Source organism: Myotis daubentonii, chromosome 5 (genome assembly GCF_963259705.1).
Source record: "Myotis daubentonii chromosome 5, mMyoDau2.1, whole genome shotgun sequence".
NCBI lineage: Eukaryota > Metazoa > Chordata > Mammalia > Chiroptera > Vespertilionidae > Myotis > Myotis daubentonii.
The window spans coordinates 31851411-31871217 of NC_081844.1; the positions used below are offsets into that span (position 1 = coordinate 31851411).

The following is a 19807-nucleotide window of genomic DNA, read 5'->3' on the forward strand; positions in this document are numbered from 1 at the left end:
ACAGCCCTAGCTGGTTTGGCTCAGTGAATAGAGCGTCGGCTTGCAGACTGAAGGGCCCTGGGTTTGATTCTGGCCAAGGGCACATGCCTGGGTTGTGGGCTCGATCCCCAGTAAGGGGTGTGCAGGAGGCAGCTGATCAATGATTCTCTCTCATCATTGATGTTTCTATTTCTCTCTCTCTCTCTCCCCCTTCCTCTCTGAAATCAATAAAAAAGTATTTTATTTTATTTTATTTTATTTTTTTTTAATATATTTTATTGATTTTTTACAGAGAGGAAGGGAGAGAGATAGACAGTTAGAAACATCGATGAGAGAGGAACATCGATCAGCTGCCTCCTGCACATCCCCCACTGGGGAAGTGCCCGCAACCCAGGTACATGCCCTTGACCGGAATCGAACCTGGGACCTTTCAGTCCGCAGGCCGACGCTCTATCCACTGAGCCAAACCGGTTTCGGCTAAAAAAGTATTTTAAAAAAAAAGAAATATATTTTTAAAAAAGTTAAACAGAGTGACCATATGACCCAGCAATTCCACTTCTAGGTATATAATCAAGAGAATCTATACTAATAAAAGGGCAATATGCTAATTAGACTGGGTCAACTGGCCATCTTCCAGACATCCTATTTCCTTCTGGACAAAGCCATGGTGGTGAGGGCCGAGGCAGAGGCAGTTAGGGGTGATCAGGCTAGCAGGGGAGGGCAGGTGGGGACAAGATCAGGCCAGCAGGGGAGGGAAGTTAGGGACTTAAGGCAGGCAGGCAGAGGCAGTTAGGGGCGATCAAGTAGAGAGGTTAGGGGCAATCAGGCAGGCAGGCAGGTGAGTGGTTAGGAGCCAGTGGTCCCAGATTGCAAAAGAGATGTCCGGCAGTCAGACATCACACAAGGGGTCCCCGATTGGAGAGGCTGCAGGCTGGGCTGAGGGATGCCCCACCACCCTGTGCACGAATTTCATGCACCAAGCCACTAGTTAAAGATACATGTTCACAGAAATATTTGTACATGAATGTTCATAGCAACATTATACATAACTAGAGGCCCAGTGCATGAAATTCATGCACGGGTAGGGTCCCTAGGCCTGGCTGGCGATCAGGGCCAATCGGGGCCTTCCAGCTGCTGGCCGGGGCCTTCCTTCGTTCTGTGCCACCGCCTGGTGGTCAGGACACGTCATAGCGAGCAATCGAACTCCCAGTCTCCTGGTCGAACTTCTGAGGGGACACTTTGCATATTAGCCTTTTATACATATAGGTAGCCAAAAACTGCAAACAACCCACCAACAAATGAATGGAATGAATAAACAGAATGTAGTATATCCATAATATGGCATAGTTTTTGACAATAAAAAGGAGTGAAGCACTGACATATGCTACAACATGGATGAGCATGTTAAAAACACGATGTTCAGTGAGAGAAGCCACATAAAAAAGGCCACATAGTGTGTGATGTCATGTATGTGAAACGTTGAAAACAGGCAAATCATGTTCTGGGACAGGAAGTGGATTTGTGGTTGTCAGGGGGAGTGGGATGGGGGGTGACTTTCAGGGACTTCCTTATTGGGGTGATGAAAGTGTTCTAAAATTGATGTAGTCATGGTTGCACAACTCTGAATATACTAAACCCCACTGAATTATACACTTTAAATGAGCGAATTTTACAGTATGTGAATTACATCTCAGTTGTAAAAAAATTCCTGTATGCCTGGAGCTGAATTGTGGAGAATAACAAAAACAAAGGAAAGTGGGACGTAAAGGTCTTAAATACAGTGATCAAGGAAGGTCTCACTGCAGTGATGACACTGGGACAAAGATTGGAAAGGAAAGAGCACACTGGTATACAACTTCTGTCCATTAGTATGAAATTATATAATGCAAAAACTTGCTTATTTGATTTCAGTGAACTCTGCCACCACTGTAGGATTTGGATCAGCACCATCCAGCGTCACTGGGGGAGCTACAAAAGCAAGGGGCTGTGCCTGGACAGTCCCCACAGGTGCTGGGCTATCCTGGGCCAGTGGCTTGGCCTTTCAAAATGCCTCCCCTATGGCAGGGAAGGAAATGGAGCTCCTAGGAGCCAGACCCCAAGGAGAAGGGAGGGGAGGAAGGGAGAAGGGATGCAGAGGAAAAGAAGCACATGAGGCAGTGAGAGTCTTGGGACATAAATACATGGCCTTTCTGACTGAGAAAAATAAAATAGAGCAGGCCATCCAATAGAAGCATAACATGAAGTACATAATTAATTTAAAAATTTCTAGTAGCCACATTTAAAAAGTACAAAGAAACCAGTGTCATTGATTTTTAAAAAAAAATATTTTTTTATCGATTTCAGAGAGGAAGAGAGAGGGAGAGAGAGATAGAAACATCAATAATGAGCGAGAATCATTGATCGGCTGCCTCCTGCACGCCCCACACTGGTGATCCAGCCCACACCCCGGGCATGTGCCCTGACTGGGAATTGAACCATGACCTCCTGGTTCCTAGGTCGACACTCAACCAATGAGCCACACCAGCTGGGCCAGTGTTACTAATTTTAATAATATATTTTATTAACTCCATATGTCAAAAGGTCTTTACTAGTACATTTAAACATGAAATCAAAATCAACAATTATCAATGAGATATTTTGTTACTTTCTCGTATTAGGTCTTAAAATCCAGTGTGTATTGTATATTTACAGCTTATCTCTATTTGGGTGCTAATTTTCACTGAACATGCTGATCTCTATGTTTTAGAAAATTTTACAGTGGAACAAGGAGATTCACAGACGCCAGGTGAATCTGCTTACAAGTTTTCCAATAACTGAATCGAATATCAGATGTTTCCATTGCCATTTAAATTACTTACAATTTTAGGCCCTGGCCGGGTAGCTCAGTTGGTTAGAGCAATATGCCAAGGTTGTGGGTTCCATCTCCAGTCAGGGCACCTACAAGAAGCAACCAGTGAATGCATAAGTAAGTGGAACAACAAATCAATGTCTCTCTCTCTCTCTCTTTCTCTCTGAGAATCAACAAATAAAATTAAAAACAAAAATTGTTAAAGTGAAAGATTCAGTTCCATAGTGGCCACATTTTCAGTGCTCTGTAGCCACCGCTAGTCAGTAGCTACCACATTGGATGCACAGATATAGAACGTGAATATCGTGGAGAATTCTTCTGGACAAAGAAGGTGCACGGCAGTGCGAGCATAGAGAAGGAGATCCATAAGTGGCCAATGGAGGAACGTCTTGACTATCTGCCCCTCCAGACTAGGCCTGATTTATCTCTTTCCTCCAGCCCAGCACCAGATTCAATAAGCGTGTCTCTAACATTTACTGCTCCGTACCCCAAACCCAGATGATCAACATTCCAACTAAAACATGACATGTAGAACTAAACAAAATGATTCCGATGGGCTACACCTTTAAAAAAAATTCTGATGGTGATGAAAAAGTGTCCAAGTCCTCGATACGTCTCCCTTTTGTTTCAGACAAACTAGTGCACACCACAGTAGCCAAAGAAAGTGAGTGCTTTTATGTGACTCAGAGTTCCCACTCTGACACTGGACGTGGTTGTTTTCAATGAAGACGGCATCTGACAGGGCTGGATCCTGTCTTTATTTAAAAATATGGATTTTTTGTATTAAACTTTAAGTTAATGAGGGAGGGAATCTACACTAATAAAAGAGAAAAATGGTAATTGACATACGACGATACCCTTTTCATTGGCTAATCAGGGCTATATGCAAATTAACTGCCAACTAAGATTGGCAGTTAACTGCCAACAAGATAGCGGTTAATTTGCATATGTAGGCACAATGCAGGGAGGCGAAAGGGAAAGCAGGAAGAAGCCCCCTGCCACTGACAGTGATCGGAAACCCAGGGGGGAGCTAAGAGCTGGGGGGCAGGGCAAAGGCGGCCCTGGGGCCACCTTTGCCCTGCCCCCCAGCCATGATTGGAGAATCAGGTGCCTTTTCCGCCCTGGCCAGTGATAGCAGGAAGTAGGGGTGGAGCCAGCGATGGGAGCTGGGCACGGTCGAAGCTGGCAGTCCCGGGGAGCTAGGCATCCCTTGCCTGGGCCTAAAGCGAAGCCCACAATCGTGGGGCCACTGCAGCTGCGGGTCCCCGCTGCCCGGGCCGGATGCCTAGGCCAGAGGCGTCAGGCCTGGGCAAGGGGCCGATCCTGCGATTGGAGGGTGATGGGGGTCAATGCCTGAGGGCTCCCAGTATGTGAGAGGGGGCAGGCTGGGCTGAGGGACACCCCCCCCCCCCCACACACCCAGTGCACGAATTTCGTGCACCGGGCCCCTAGTGTGTTATAAAAGACCAAAATGGGAGATCATTGTGCATTGGTTTCCTATTGCTGCTGTAACAACTGTCAATATAAATGTTAATTTTTAAAAAATATTTTTTATTGATTTTAGAGAGGAAGGAAGAGGGAGAGAGAGATAGAAACATCAGTGATGAGAGAGGATCGTTGATCAGCTGCCTCTTCACTCCCCCACTGGGGATCGAGCCCACAACCTGGGCATGCGCCTTGACCTGGAATGGAACTGTGACCTCCGGGTTCAGAAGTAGATGCTCAACCCCTGAGGCACGCCAGCCAGCCGGGCTCCATTGAGTTTTAGAGAGAGTGGAACGGAAGGAGAGAGGGAGGGAGGGAGGGAAGGAGGATAGAGGAGGAGGAGATGGAGGAGGAAGAGATGAAGGGAAGGAGAGAGAGAGAAAGAGAGATCTATATGAGAGAGACACATCAATTGGTTGCCTTCTGCATGTGCCCCAACCGGGGCCGGGGATTGAGCCTGTAAGCCAGGTATGTGCCCTTGACTGGGAATTGAACCCAAGACCTTTCAGTGTGTAGGCTCATGCTCTAACCACTAAGCAAGCATACCCACCAGGAAGATGTCAATTTAAAAAAGATAAAAATTGCATTAAAATATTGTTTATCTCATTGACTAAGTTTCTTGGGCAACTTTCAATTTTATGCTCATCTCCCACCCACACTATGTCCTCTCTCTGGTCCTGCTCATGGAGAATATTATTTGATTCTTATTCATTCCACCCCTTTTTTAGCGGAGGTTGACATTTTGACAAACTAGAAGTCCAGAAGGGTGACAGAGCCCTGTAAACATTCAATCAATGGTTCCTGGCTCTGCACTGGGTGCAGAGAGACAACAGGGGATCCGAGCCCAGAGGAAGTCTCTCACTCTGCCCAGGCTGGGGCAGGGGGCCAAGGTGAATGCCCACGCTGAGATCATAACTATAGGTGTGGTGGTTTCAACTGTGTCCCCCAAAATGCCATGTCCACATCCTGACCCCTGAGACCTGGAAATGAGACCTTATTTGGAAACTGGGTCTTTGCAGATGGAACCAAGTTAAGGTGAGATGATCATGGAGTAAGGTGAGCCCCCAACCCAGTGACTAGTGTCCTTATAGGAAAAGGGAGATGTGGACACACACAGGGGGACCATCACAGGAGACGAGGCAGAGGCTAGAGCGATGCATTAACAGCCAAGGACCAGCCATCACCAAAAGCTGGAGGAGACAGGAAGGACCTTCCTCTGGAGCCTTCAGAGGAAGTAGGGCCCTGCGGGCACCTCGAGTTTGGCCTCCTGGCCTCCACAGCCTTGCTCAAGTGCAGAGGGGCCTAGAACAGAGGGTGTGAGAAGCTGCAGGTTTCTGTCCTGCTATCAGGCTCTCACAGGTCCGCAGGCTCAAGGTTCCAAGTTCCCTGACAGACACAGACGGTGCTTTGGGCGTGGCTCCCATATCTGCTTCCTGCATCCCTGGGCCTATCTCCTTCCCCCAGAGCAGCACTCCTGACCCTGTAGCTTTCCAGTGTCAACATAGGTGTGAACATTAGCCTGAGCCACACAACATGACGACATGGTGCACTTGCCAGCCAGGCAAAATTGGCTGCAGAGTCAGTTATCTGGGGTCAACTTTGGAACGCACAGGAAGACAATAAAATAATAATCATCAGAATGGCAGCTTCATGAGGCCAGAGACAATGTTTCACTCTGTGTCCTCCAGGCCTGGGACAGTGCCTGCCACACAGTAGGTGCTCAATAAATATTTGTGACATGAATGACTGAATGTCTTAAACCTGTAGTGGGCACATCAAAGTGACTTTGTTCCTAAGAATGGCATATTTAATCCGTTATTCATTTTAAAAAATTGGTTGATTGATTTGAGAGAGACAGGAAATGAGAGAGACAGAGAGAAACATCAGTTCATTGTTTTACTTATTTATGAATGCAATGTGCCCTGACCGGGGATCGAACCCACAACCTTGGCGTATCTGGATGATGGTCTAACTGAGCAATCAAGCTCCCTGGCCAGGGCTAATAAAAAAAATTTTTTTTGTTAATCCTCACCTGAGGATATATTTTCTATTGTTTTTTTGAGAGTGGAAGGGAGAGAGGGAGGGAGAGAGAGACATTAATGTGAGGCACATTAACTGGTTGCCTTCTGCATGTGCCCCAACTGGGGCTGGGGATCAAACTTGCAACCCGGGTATGTGCCCTTGACCAGGAATCGAATCTGAGACCCTTCAGTGCACTGGCCAATGCTCTAACCATTTAGCAACACTGGCCAGGGCCAATCCATTTTTTTTTTTCTGAACAGGCTTTATTACACACACAGGGATGGGCTCAGTCCTCCTTGGCTGCTGCTTGCTTCATGGCTGCAAGGACATCCCTCACGCTCTTGGCAGGATGTGTGTCCCCACCCCCTTTTTTTTTTTTTTTAAATATTTTTATTGATTTCAAGAAGGAAGGGGCAGGGAGAGAGAGAAACATCAATGATAAGAGAGAATTATCAATCGGCGGCCTCCTGCATGCCCCTTACTAGGGGTAGAGCCTGCAACCCGGGCATGTGCCCTGACTGGGAAGCGAACCATGGCCTCCTGGTTGATAGGTAGACCTTAACCACTGAGCCATACCTGCTGGGCTCCACCCTTTTCTTTTCTTTTTTTTTTTTTTTTTTAATATATTTTATTGATTTTTTACAGAGAAGAAGGGAGAGGGATAGAAAGTCAGATCGATCAGCTGCCTCCTGCACGCCCCCCAGTGGGGACGTGCCTGCAACCAAGGTACATGCCCTGGACCGGAATCGAACCCGGGACCCTTGAGTCCGCAGGCCGACGCTCTATCCACTGAGCCAAACCGGTTCGGCCCCTTTTCTTTTTTAAAAATATATTTTTATTGATTTCAGAGAGGAAGGGAGAGGGAAAGAGAGATAGAAACATCAGTGATGAGAGAGAATCATCCATCAGCTGCCTCCTGCACGCCCCCTACTGGGGATTGAGCCGGCAACCCGGGCATGTGCCCTTGACTGGAATTGAACCCAGGACCCTTCAGGGCACAGGCCCACGTGACGCTCTATCCACTGAGCCAAACCAACTAGGGTCAAAAAATATTTTTATTGATTTCAGAGAGGAAGGAAGAGGGAGAGATAGAAACATCAATGATGAGAGAGAATCACTGATCGGCTGCCTCCTGCATGGCCCCTACTGGGGATGGAGCCCACAACCCGGGCACGTGCCTTGACTGAGAATTAAACCATGACCTCCTGGTTCATAGGTCAACGCTCAACCACTGAACAACACCAGCAAGGCTATTTTTTTTTTTAAATGTTTTAAAATTGATTTTTAAAGAGAGAGGAAGGGGGAGAAAGAGAGAAACATTGACGTGAGAGAGAAACGTTGATCAGCTGCCTCAAGCATGTCCCCTACCAGGGCTGGAGCCTACCACCCAGGCATGCGCCCTGACCGAAATGGAACTAGCAATCTTTTGGTGCATGGGATGATTCCCAACCAACTGAGCCACACTGGCCAGAGCTATTTAATCAGTCCCCCTATTGATGAATGATTCATTTATTCCTTCCTCAAATACTTACTCAGCACTGGCTATGTGCCAGGTATGTAACAGTTGCTGTGGTCCACTTAGTGATGTGCTGGAGCCGTGTGTACTGACTTCCCAAACTCGACATCAGGAATTAATGAGTGGACCACGGTGGGACTATTTCCACCAAAGGAACTGCCAACCACTACAAAACAGGGATCTATTATTTTCCAGCCAGACTGCATCAGATCAGACAAAAATCCCTGCTCTCATGGTAATTACATTCTAGTGGGGAAGACAGATAGTAACCAAAATAATTAGAAAGTCATATAGTAAAATATAGAGGCCATGGGGGAACATCAAGCAGGGAACGGGACAAAGGAATGCTGGGAATGAGGCTATGATTTGAATTAAAGCGTTCAGGGAAGGCGTCACTGAGGAGGTCACATTTGAGCCAAGGGGCAAACGTTTAGGCGAGGGAGGGAACAGAAGTATTTGGAGGGAAGACGGTTCAGGTGGAGTGAACAGCATGTGCAAAGGAAGCACAGCAGGAGGTTCCTGTGGCTGGGGCAGAGGGAGCAAGGGAGAAAGAAGGGGGAGGTGAGAGCAGAGAGTGGACAGGGGCAGGTAGTGCAGGGTCTTGTGGGCCTCTGAGGGGACTTAGGCTTATACCCCAAAGGAGGTGGGAGCCCTAGAGGGCTGTGGACAGAGCAGAGACGAGACCTCACTTGGGTGCTCACAGGCGCCCTGTTGTGGCTGCTTCGGAAGGTACAGACTGTAGGAGAAGAGGGTGGGGGTGGGGGTGGGGCAGGATCTAGGGTGGAGGGCACTTGCGCTGGTTCAGGCAAGTGATGATGGAGGACTGGACCTCATGGAGGCAGAGGCCGGGCTGTTAGGATTTTTGCTCACCCCATCCCCTTTTCTTTGCTATTTCAAATAATGTTGCAACAAGTGCTTCATTTTCATTTTTTAAATTTAAAAATTTTTGAATTTGTAACATTTTAATACAGTTCAGATCTGTGTGTCTGGTCCATTTCAGCTCCTTCACTACCAAACCTGGGGGCAGGGACTGCTTCAGTTTCTCTGCCTTCTCTTTGTGTAGACCAAGATAGACAGGTATCTGCTGCATCAGGCTTCAAACGTCACATTATCCTTATTTTTCTTGATCTTGGCAGCTCTGTCCTCCGTGCGCCTGGCTGGCTGTGAGCAGGTAGTCCTTGATTTCCTCAGTTTTGCCAGGCATGGCGAGGAGGCATGCGGAGAGCCTGCGGCTGGCACCTCGGATCACCCCACTATCTCTGTGTACCGTCCAAGAGGCACTCGGAGCAAGAAGAGCCTTTTTACTTTTTAAGAAACACTGCTGTAGTGCTCGACTTGTTAGCACATGTGCTAAAAATAAAAAGAACACTGCTCTCTTAAGTTCGTCAAAATGGATTTGTAGACTCAAAGGTTTTGCATTTAAAAGTTAAAACATTTCAAATGTTTAAGCTTGAGATGTTCAAACACTAAAAAAAGAAGTAGCCCTCCTTCCTCCCCCGCCAATTTTTCTAAAGGTTTATTATGAAAACTTTCAAATGCATAGGAAAGTTGAAAGAATTTTACAGTGAATTGTCATTTGCCCACAGTCCATTTTCTCCAATTGCCATTTTCTATATTTGCTCTATTATATATCTATCCATAAATATGTCAAATTTTTTAATGCATCTCAACAGAAAAATCACACTTATTAGGATGACTATCAAAAATTGGAAAATGACAAGTGTTGGTGAGAATGTGGACAAATTGGAACCTTTGTGCACTGTTGGTAGCTGCTGTGAAAGAGTTTGGCGGTTTCTCAAAAAGTTAAACATAGAGTTACCATATGACCCAATAGTTACACGCCTAGGTATTTGCATACCCATGTCCACCGAAGCATGATTCATAATAGCCAAAAGGCGGGAACAACCTGTGTCTATCCATAGATGAAGAGATAAACAAAATGTGCTCTATCCAGTACAATGGAATATTATTCAGCCTTGAAAAGGGAAGGGAATTCTGGCAAATGTTACCATGTGGATGAACCTTGTGGACATTGTGCTCAGTGAAATAAGCCAGACACAAAAGGACAAATATTGCATGATTCCACTTTATGAGATCCCTAGGGGTGTCAAATTCACAGAAACAAAAAAAATATAATAGAGGTTAATAGGTAATAGGGCCCGAGGCCACTGTGAATAATGCTGCTATGAACATGGGTATACAATTGTTAGGGTCCCTGCTTTCGTTTCTCTTGGGTGTAGACCTATGGTAACTCTATGTTAACTTTTTGAGGAACCACCATACTGGTTTGACACAGTCACTTAAAAACTCTTTTCTCCTTGTGTGAACAGCATCCTAGTGATAGCCTGTGGCAGCTTGGACCGATATGGGGTGATAAAGATGAGTGACTAGATTCAGACTCTATTTCAGAGGTAGAGTCAACAGGACTGTGGGTGGATGGGATGGGGAAGCTAATGGTGCTGTCTCCCCAGTACTCAAGTCAACATCCTTGTACTTGTACTTGACAGAATAAGACCCTTTCTCCTAAATTTCATATCCAATCCACCTGCAAATCCTGTTTGCTCCACCTTCAAAATTAATCCAGAATCCCAGTGTCTGTTTTTTTCACACACGAGCCTGAATGACCCTCTTCTAAAAAAAAACCCTCACCCGAGGATATGCTTGAGAGAGAGGAAGGGGGAGAGAGACATGGATCGTCTGCCTCTGTACACACCCCTTTTTTGGTGTAGGGAGGATACTCCAACTAACCAAGCCACCTTGCGAGGGCCTGAACGATGCTCCTAACACCTGAGTCAGGGTATGTGTATCCCAGATTATGACAAGACCAGTGGCTTCTCAAGGGTAAAGCCTGCAGGTTGCCTTGTTCGCAGCACCCAGGGGTTAAATGAAATCTTCTATCTATCCATACTAATAAAAGAGAAAAATGCAAATAGACCATACCATCACGACACACACCAGCCAATCCGGAGTATGCAAATTAACCCAACAAAGATGGTGGGCTAATTTGCATACACAGGCCCTGAGCGGCCGGGGGCGGGGCAGGATGCTTGTGTCATCACCATGGCTAAAACACAGGTGTTCCGCACTGCCCCAGCCGCTCCAGGCCTCTGGGCAGCGTGGGAAGGCAGAAAGGCAGCTCTGAGCTGGAACAAAGGCAGAAAGACGGCTCCAGGCTGGAGCGAAGGCGGTGCCGGCAGCCAGGGGAAGGAAGGCTCATTCTTGCACAAATCTTCATGCATCAGGCCTCTAGCCCTATCTAATAATAGACAAAGATGGTAATTGACCGTACCTTCGCTATGCCTCCCATCGGCCAATCAGCACAATATGCAAATTAGCCACCAACAAAGATGGTGGCTAATTTGCATACCGCAGGCAGGGCGGGACAGCACGAGCCACCATCTGGGCCCTGTGTGCCGCCTAAGCCCCGCCCCCAGCCGCGACCCCCGTGTGCCCCCTAAGTCCCACCCCCAGCCGCGACCCCTGTGTGCTGCCTAAGCCTCGCCGCCAGCCGGGACCCCATGGCGATCCGAGAGCAGGAAAGTGCCGCCCATAGGCAGCACCAGCAGGGCCTGTCCCCAGGTCGCCGTGGCGATCCAGCGATCGGTGAGCAGGAAAGTGCGGCCTGTAGGCAGCACCCAGCAAGGCCTGCTCCTGGGTCACCGTGGCAATCCTAGAGTAGGAAAGTGCGGCCACAGGCAGCACCTAGGAGGGCCTGCCCCCGGGTCTCCGCGGCGATCCGGCGAGCTGTGAGCAGGAAAGCATGGCCTGCAGGCAGCACCCCACCCTGGCCACAGCTCAAGGGAGAGTACAACACACAGTGGAGGCCAGGAGCCTGAGAGATCAACACAGAGGGGCGCCTGCTCCAAGCCTCCACGGTGTGGCTGGGGGCAGGCCCCCAGCAGACACACACACACACACACACACACACACACAGAGCCTGCTCTGAGCCTCCAATGTGGCTGGGGGCAGGCCCCCAGCAGACGCATACATACACACACACACACACACACACAGAGCCTGCTCTGAGCCTCCAATGTGGCTGGGGGCAGGCCCCCAGCAGACACACACACACACACACACACACACACACACACACACACACACAGTGCCTGCTCTGAGCCTCCAATGTGGCTGGGGGCAGGCCCCCAGCAGAGACACACACACACACACACACACACACACACACACACACACACAGTGCCTGCTCTGAGCCTCCAATGTGGCTGGGGGCAGGCCCCCAGCAGAGACACACACACACACACACACACACACACACACACACAGAGCCTGCTCTGAGCCTCCAATGTGGCTGGGGGCAGGCCCCCAGCAGACACATACATACACATACACATACACACACACACACACACACACACACACACACAACGCCTGCTCTGAGCCTCTGCTGCCAGACTGTGGCTGTCAGTAGGACATCACTGAGTGCTCCCGGACTGTGAGAAGGGCAGGCTGGGTTGAGGGAACCCCAACCCCCCCAGTGCATGAATTTCGTGCACCGAGCTTCTAGTACAGCTGTGGGCAAACTACGGCCTGTGGGCTGGATCCGGTCTGCGGGCCGGATCCGGCCCATTTGAAATGAATAAAACTAAAAAAAAAAAAAAAAGACCGTACCCTTTTATGTAATGATGTTTACTTTGAATTTATATTAGTTCACACAAACACTCCATCCATGCTTTTGTTCCGGCCCTCCGGTCCAGTTTAAGAACCCATTGTGGCCCTCGAGTCAAAAAGTTTGCCCACCCCTGTTCTAGTATATACATAAAAGCCTAAGCAACCCTTACCACCCATTCAGTGGCTGGGTCGCTGTGACAAGCACTGACCACCAGGGGGCAACACTAAGGGAGGAGCTGCCCCCTGGTGGTCAGTGCACCAACTTCCCGCGGCCAGCCAATCTCCCCCAGTCCCTCCCCACGGCCGGCCGCGTGATCGGGGGCCAGGCCGAGGGACCCCACCCATGCCCGAATTCGTGCAGCGGGCTTCTAGTCTTTTAATAAATCCTTCAGTTCTCAGTCTCGGCCACGCCCTAGAGAGCTTTGATCCCGCTTCCGGGACGCTGCGCATGCTCCGTCGCTAACCCCTCTTCCCCCTCCCCCAGCCCCAGCCCCGGCTGAATCGGCACAAACCATTTTCAGTTGTGTCTGGTGAGGAGGCTCCAGAGACTGTCTTCCGGGGACAGGGTGGCGTTGCGCTCCGCCTTCCCTGAGGAATACGCTTATGTGCTCCCTGGTGAGGAAGTGTGAGCCACGGCGCCGGTGCCCACTCGCGCCTCCGGGCGTCCTCTCCCGCGGAGCCTTGCGCGGCGCCCTCGCCTTTCCGGCGCGGCGGTGGTGCGGTCCGTCCGGTCACGTGGGCCACAAGATGGCGGCCCCCAGAGCAAGCTGCCAGCATTGCGGCCCGTGAGGCGGCCGCGGCGGCCTGCGGCGGTGAGGTCTGCGTTCCTGGAGCTCGTTCGGGCGATCGGCGGCGGGGAGCACGGTGCGGGGCCGACCTGGCGGGCGGGCGGGCGCGGGGAGGACGCGTCATGGGGCGGGGGTCCCGGCTCTGGGACTCACTGGCTGGCGGTGCGAGGCACCTCCTCCGGTGGAGGCCGGCGAGCTCTTCCACCTGGTTCTGGGGACCCTGTCTCCGAGGGTCCCTTCGCTGGGGACCCAGCGCGTGTTGGGGGTCCCATGTCAGGCGACTCCCTTCTCGGGGTCCTGGGGGAACCGGTTCGTGGGGGACCCGCGTAGACAGACCTGGAGGCATCGGGTCCCTAGGAGTCTTCCGAGCGAAGGGGTCCGGCGCGCAGCCCCGCGGCATTCCGCTGCGGCGACCCCTCCGGAGGGGGAAGCCGAGTTCCCGGAAGTCATTTTGCTGGGAATTGCTGGTACAGAGCGGTCTCGGAGGGAAGGGGTTTCGGAGATCCAGGTCTCCTCTCCCTCCATCCCTTTCCCGTTCACCTTGTCTGTGTCTGAGGCCTTCCCAGGGTGAGCGGATTCCCGCAGCCCCACGCCCACACCTGGTCCCCTGCCCACCGAGAAGCAAATGGGCCTCGGGGTGAGCCGCGGCCCCGGCGGTGGGTGTCCCCTCCCTGTCCCGGGCGCAGAGGCGGTGCGGGCCCCTGGAAGCAGCACCGGCCCCGGCGGCTGTGCCTGCAGCTGGAGGAGCGGCTGCTGATGGGATGCCGTGCGGGAGGGGAGGGGAGGGGAGGAAAGGGGAGGGGGGCGGCGCCCGCGCGGGGCTGGGCGCTGGGAGCGTAACTTCATGCGCTGCGACTGCGAGGTCCCGGCCCCTTCGGCCCTTTGGCAGGTGACGGCAGGTGCGTCCGTGTGTACGTGGCTTCGGTGCGGGCCTGGCAGGCAGTGGATGTGCAGTTCACCCGACAGATACTCGCCCGGGCCCGTCGGGAGTCACTCACTCCTGGCGGCTGTGGGTTCTGACTGTCCCTCACGCAGGAGTCACTCCCTCTGATGGTCACCTGCGCGCCAGCAGCTGCACCGCCCTCGCCCTCGTGGAGCCTGGTGGAACCTGCTCTGCTGCTGCTGGGAGCAGCGGCCGCGGGGGTCAGGGGGCTGCCGCCGCCGCTTGTCACGTTTATTACGAGGCCTCCGGGTCCTCCTGGTCTGGAGGAGGAGAGGGTTCCCCTCCTTCCAGCCTCAGCCGTGTCGTTTCATCGTATTTCATCCATTCAACACAGTGTCTGGCTTAGAGCTCAACCGCCTGGGTTTCTAACTTTTCACATTGCTTCTAAGCAAGCCTTTAACTAAACTCCCTGTGCTTGCTTCCTCTCCTGTAACATGGCAACCATCGCAGCCCCTGCCTCACCGGTTATGGTGGGGCTTGCATGCGCTCCTGACTGCAAAGGGCGTAGAAGAGAGTTTGGCGCATGCACATGCTCTGTGGATGTCAGCTGCTGTGACTGCCGGGGTGGTTCTCATTGAGGGCCCCCTGTGTGCTGGGGTGCAGCAGTGACTAGAGACGCAGAGTCTCCTCATCTAGCGAGGCGTCAGAAGGGCCACGGTCAGCTAAACCAGTAAACTCGCAGTACGGTAGCTACTAGTGGTAAGTGCTGCCAGGAAAGATAGAGCAGAACAAGGGGGAAGAAACGGGAGCAGCATGGGAGGTTGTGATCAGCGAGGCTTCTGAGGAGGTGACATTTGAGGCTCGGGAAGTGAGAGAGAGCGGGGCACTGCAGAAAGAGTTCCCGAGGGGCAGAACAGCTCGGGCAAAGGTCTTGGGGCAGGCGTTTGCCTGGTGTGTTGGAGGAACGCGAGGAGGCCTGTTTGGAATGCAGTGAATGAAGGGAAGGGAGGAAGTGAGGGTGGGAAGGGCACCTAGGGCCTTTGGGGACTCACAAGGAGCTTGGAGTAATAAGGCACCACAGGAGGATTTTGCAAGGGAGCCACAAGTTCGGTTTCTATGCGGAAAGGATTCGGTATCAGTCACCTGTGCTGTGTAACAAGTTACACAGTGTTTCTTACGACCTACCCTCATAAGTCACACTCATTTCTTCCATATCCTGTTGTTTACACAGGTCAGTCCTATTCACTGTGGGAGGAGGCCACACTGGGCACAGATACCAAGAGGTGGGGGTCATGGGGAGCTCTCTTGGGGACCAGCTACCAGTCTCTGGCTGCTGTGTGGAGAGCAGACCCGAGGATGTAATTGCTGATACGCAGGCCAAAGCCCCTGGGGAGGTCCACACAGTAAGCAGGTGGGGCCAGAGCCAGACTTTCACCGAGATATCCAGGCTGGACAGCAGGTCGGAAGCCACGTGGCCAGGTTCTAAACTAAATGAACAAGTCATTTGAGCAGGAGGGCGCCTCTAACCTGGCCTTTTGGTTTTCTGTGGTAAGGTTCTTGTGCCGAGAGGAGCCTCGGAAGGAAAAAGGCGTGCACCATGGTGACGGAGCAGGAGGTGGAGGCCATTGGGCAGACACTGGGTGACCCCCAGCAGCCCCTGCAGGCCCGCTTCCGGGCACTCTTCACACTTAGAGGGCTTGGCGGCCCCGACGCCATTGCCTGGATCAGCCGGGCCTTCAGGGATGACTCCGCCCTGCTCAAGCACGAGCTGGCCTACTGCTTGGGCCAGATGCAGGACCGCCGAGCCATTCCTGTGCTGGTGGATGTGCTGCGTGACACCCACCAGGAGCCCATGGTGCGCCACGAGGCAGGTGAGTGGTGAGGTGAGGTCAGGGCACCCTCTGCTTCTCACTCATACACGGTGCCAGCCAGGGCTCAGCACATCTCTGTAAAGGGCAGGAAGTAAGTGTTTTCAGTCCCACTGGCAGACAGGCTGTCCCACAACTCAATTCTGCTTTTGTAGCATAAAAACCACCATAAACCAGAGTCAACAGATGGGTGGGACCACATGGATGCTGAGATTTGAATTTCATATAATTTTCATGTGCCATGGAATATTATCCTTTTGATTAAAAAAGCTTTTTCTAGCCCTGGCTGGTATTCTCAGTGATTAGAGCACCATCCTGTGTACCAAAGGGTCATGGGTTCGGGCCAGGGCACATGCCCAGGTTGCAGTTTTGATCCCCAGTTGGGGCATGTGCATGAGGCAACTGATCTATAAAAGCCATTCTATGTGCATATAAAAACAGATGGTGGGCCGGAACCGGTTTGGCTCAGTGGATAGAGCGTCGGCCTGCGGACTGAAAGGTCCCAGGTTTGGTTCCGGTCAAGGGCATGTACCTGGGTTGTGGGCACATCCCCAGTGGGGGGGGTGCGGGAGGCGGCTGATGGATGTTTCTCTCTCATCGATGTTTCTAACTCTCTGTCCCTCTCCCTTCCTCTCTGTAAAAAATCAATAAAATATATTAAAAAACAAACAAACAGATGGTGCGCTGTGGATTGCCAGCCCCTTTTTCATCTATTCATGTCATTCACTGGACAGACGTTTTTGAGTGCCTGTTGTGAGCTTCCCCTGCGGTGCCTAGGTCCTTTCTACTAATCAACATGAACTCTCTCTGCCCGCTCTTCTTAGGGGAGGCTTTGGGTGCCATCGGGGACCCAGAAGTTCTGGACATCCTGAAGCAGTACTCCGCTGACCCTGTTGTCGAGGTAACTCGGCCGGGCCCTCCCTCGCCCTGCCCTCGCCTGGACCAGCCCCAGACCCGGGTCTGTTTGCAATGGTGACTGCTTGACTAGGAATTCTGGAGAGAGGTGCAGTCAGGATGGGTGCAGGCTGCTCCCAAACTGGGCACAACCGAACACTTCATTTCCATCCATACCCACCCTGCCCTGGGCCTTGAGTCACCGTGGAGCTGGCCTCACCTCTCTGGCACCTCCATTGTCCATCTCTCTCATGGCTACTCATCACCTCTAGGATAAAATTACAAGTCCTCACTGTGGCCCACACGCCCATAGTCTGTTCTGACCACTTGTATTCAGGTCACCTTTGTGGTTAGCTCCCCCTCAGTTCTCCCCTGACAGGTCTGGCGGGTCCTGCCTCGGGGCCTTTGCACTGGCTGCTTCCCCCTGACTACATCTCTCACTTGGTTCTGATGTCACCCCCACATTGAGCCGTTCCCTGGCCCTGTCTCCCTTATTACTCCCTAATTACCCCCAGAGAATAGGAAGGGGGCCCACAGGCCCACCACCATGTCCCCAGGGGCCGCCTGCCACCTTTCTCTGCAGGTGGCTGAGACGTGCCAGCTGGCCGTCTGTCGGCTGGAGTGGCTGCAGCAACACAGCGGGGAGCCAGCAGCAGCGGGGCCCTACCTCTCCGTGGACCCGGCCCCTCCGGCCAAGGAGCGGGATGTGGGGCGGCTGCGGGAAGCGCTGCTGGACGAAGCCCTGCCGCTGTTCGACCGATACCGAGCCATGTTCGCCCTCCGGGATGCCGGCGGCGAGGAGGCTGCCCTGGCGCTGGCTGAGGGTGAGGAGGGGCCCCGGGTGAGGCTTAGTGGCTGCATCTGTGACATGGAGCGACTTGTCCCGGGGACGCGCACCCTGGGCCTGGCCCCAGCACTTCCCCACAGGCTTTACACAAATTAACTCCTGCTCAGAGGTGGGTGGGCAATCGTAGAGGCAAGGAGACTTGCCTGAGGGCACGCACCCAGTCAGCAGAGTAGAGCCTCCGCAACCTGGCTCCAGCATCCTTAATGTCTTCCTGTCAGCACTTGTCTCTGCCCCTGGGTGCCCAGCCCATGTCCCCGCTTGTCCTCGCTAGTCCTCAGCTTCTCTGACGGCACCACACAGCCAGTGACTCCTCTGCCCCCTCCCGCAGGCCTTCACTGTGGCAGCGCCCTCTTCCGCCATGAGATCGGCTACGTGCTCGGCCAGCTGCAGCATGAGGCGGCTGTGCCCCAGCTGGCTGCGGCCCTGGCCCAGAGGACTGAGAGCGCCATGGTGCGACATGAGTGTGCGGAGGCCCTGGGAGCCATTGCCCGCCCCACCTGCCTGGCTGCCCTGCGGGCCCACGTGGCCGACCCCGAGCGCGTGGTGCGGGAGAGCTGCGAGGTGGCCCTGGACATGTACGAGTACGAGAGGGGGCCGGCCTTCCAGTATGCGGACGGGCTGGAGCAGGTGCGCTCGCCCTCCTCCTAGAGCTACTGCCCGCCTGGTCCGGGGCCTCTACCCTGAGGACTCAGCATATAAACTGAATTTGTGTGAATCGGATCTTGCTTCCCTGGCTCCCTGAACCTGCTCACTTGGCCGGATCTCAGCAGCTTTTGCATCTTGATTACCCCCAGGACGAGGCTGAGGTCTCTGCTGTCCCGACGGAGGGCCTAGCACAGGCTGCAGTGTACGGGCGGGATGTCAGCCTGGGAGCGAGGATCTGGGGGTGGGGGTGCAGGGGTGGGGCTGTGCTCTGGGGAGGTTGTGTGGCCCAGCTTCTCCAGGAATGAGGGGGTGCAGAGAAAGGCACTGTGGGGAATCTGTGCCCTGTGGGCCTGGGCAGGATCTGGGCCTCTAACTCCCCACCTGGGGCCCTGGGTGGGCTGGGCTAGGGACTTGGGACACGTGACAAACAGGCCCCAGGCACTGCTTACGTGGAATATTAAATTATTTTTGCCGAGCAGTCACTCTGTGTGTGTGTTGGGAGGCTGCGGGGCTTAACTTGGCTCCTCTCAAGGAGCAGCTAAGTGTGGGTGTGGGGTGGGGGGGTTTGGAGAGCTCAGCTCTGCCATCTGCCTGTGCTAGACGTGACCGACGCAGGCTGTGTCCCCACATCACCACCCACTCCCTGTCCAGTCAGCCCCCTCCAAGAGGGTCAGGAAACAGCCCTCCAGCCTGCCCCTCCCCAGGCCCTCATGGGGGGATGAGGAAGGGGTTTTGTGGTATGGCTAAGAGCTTGAGCTACGGACTGCCATCCCAGGTCCCTGCCCTCCCCCCGTCCCCCTTCTCCCTGGTGCAGCCTTCAGCAGCCCATTTACCACTCTATAATGAGCCTAACAACTAGTTTCATATTTACTGCTTTCTGTGGGTTAACAACCCTGATGCAGGTGGCGGGGATTCCACGAGGGCATGGGTGCCAGGAGGCGTGGTCCTTGGGCACAGCTATGACCCGTTTTTACAACAACCTCTTCTCTGCTCACAACTCTTCTGACACCAAGTGTGTGAGTTTCCACAGCAAGCAGTTCTCTGTTTCTCTGCAGACACCAGCTGGGCGTCCTGCAATTCAGTCCTGACACTAAGGTCCCGGAATGAGCACAGACACCACCACTTAAACGGGCTCCAGGCCCGTCCTGTGCTTCTGACCCACCAGGGTTCTCACCACCCCCTGCTCACATTTGAGGATTTGCTAGGAGAGCTCCCAGAACGCAGGAAGGCTTTACTTACCCATTTATTGCAAAGGACGGGCAGAGACAGGGCTAGGTCCAGAAGGGCCCCAGCACAGGAGCTTCTGTCCCCCGGAACCGGCACACCATCATCCCGGCACGTGGAAGCCCCTGAGCCCCTTCGTTCTGGGTTTTTGTGGAGAGCCCATCACTTCGGCACCTTGA

At 52.8% G+C, this 19807-nt stretch overlaps 2 protein-coding genes across 3 annotated transcripts; one reads left to right on the forward strand and one right to left on the reverse strand.

Annotated features, from left to right (window-relative positions):
- Positions 1-7169: 7169 nt before the first annotated feature.
- LOC132235208 (proline-rich protein 2-like) lies at positions 7170-13667 on the reverse strand. Its single transcript, XM_059697198.1, has 2 exons — positions 12992-13667; positions 7170-11106 (listed from the first exon to the last, which is right to left on the reverse strand). The coding sequence occupies exons 1-2, from the start codon at positions 13665-13667 to the stop codon at positions 10850-10852; spliced, it is 933 nt and encodes a 310-aa protein (XP_059553181.1). The 3' UTR covers positions 7170-10849.
- On the forward strand, positions 13221-18882 carry DOHH (deoxyhypusine hydroxylase). 2 transcript variants are annotated; one of them, XM_059697199.1, is made up of 5 exons: positions 13221-13343; positions 15704-16021; positions 16843-16919; positions 17496-17736; positions 18088-18882. In XM_059697199.1, the coding sequence occupies exons 2-5, from the start codon at positions 15748-15750 to the stop codon at positions 18405-18407; spliced, it is 912 nt and encodes a 303-aa protein (XP_059553182.1). In that variant the 5' UTR covers positions 13221-13343; positions 15704-15747; the 3' UTR covers positions 18408-18882. The 2 variants fall into 2 exon arrangements, with proteins under 2 accessions (XP_059553182.1, XP_059553183.1); XM_059697200.1 differs by lacking the exon at positions 13221-13343 and adding an exon at positions 13603-13734.
- The last annotated feature ends 925 nt before the right edge of the window (positions 18883-19807 follow it).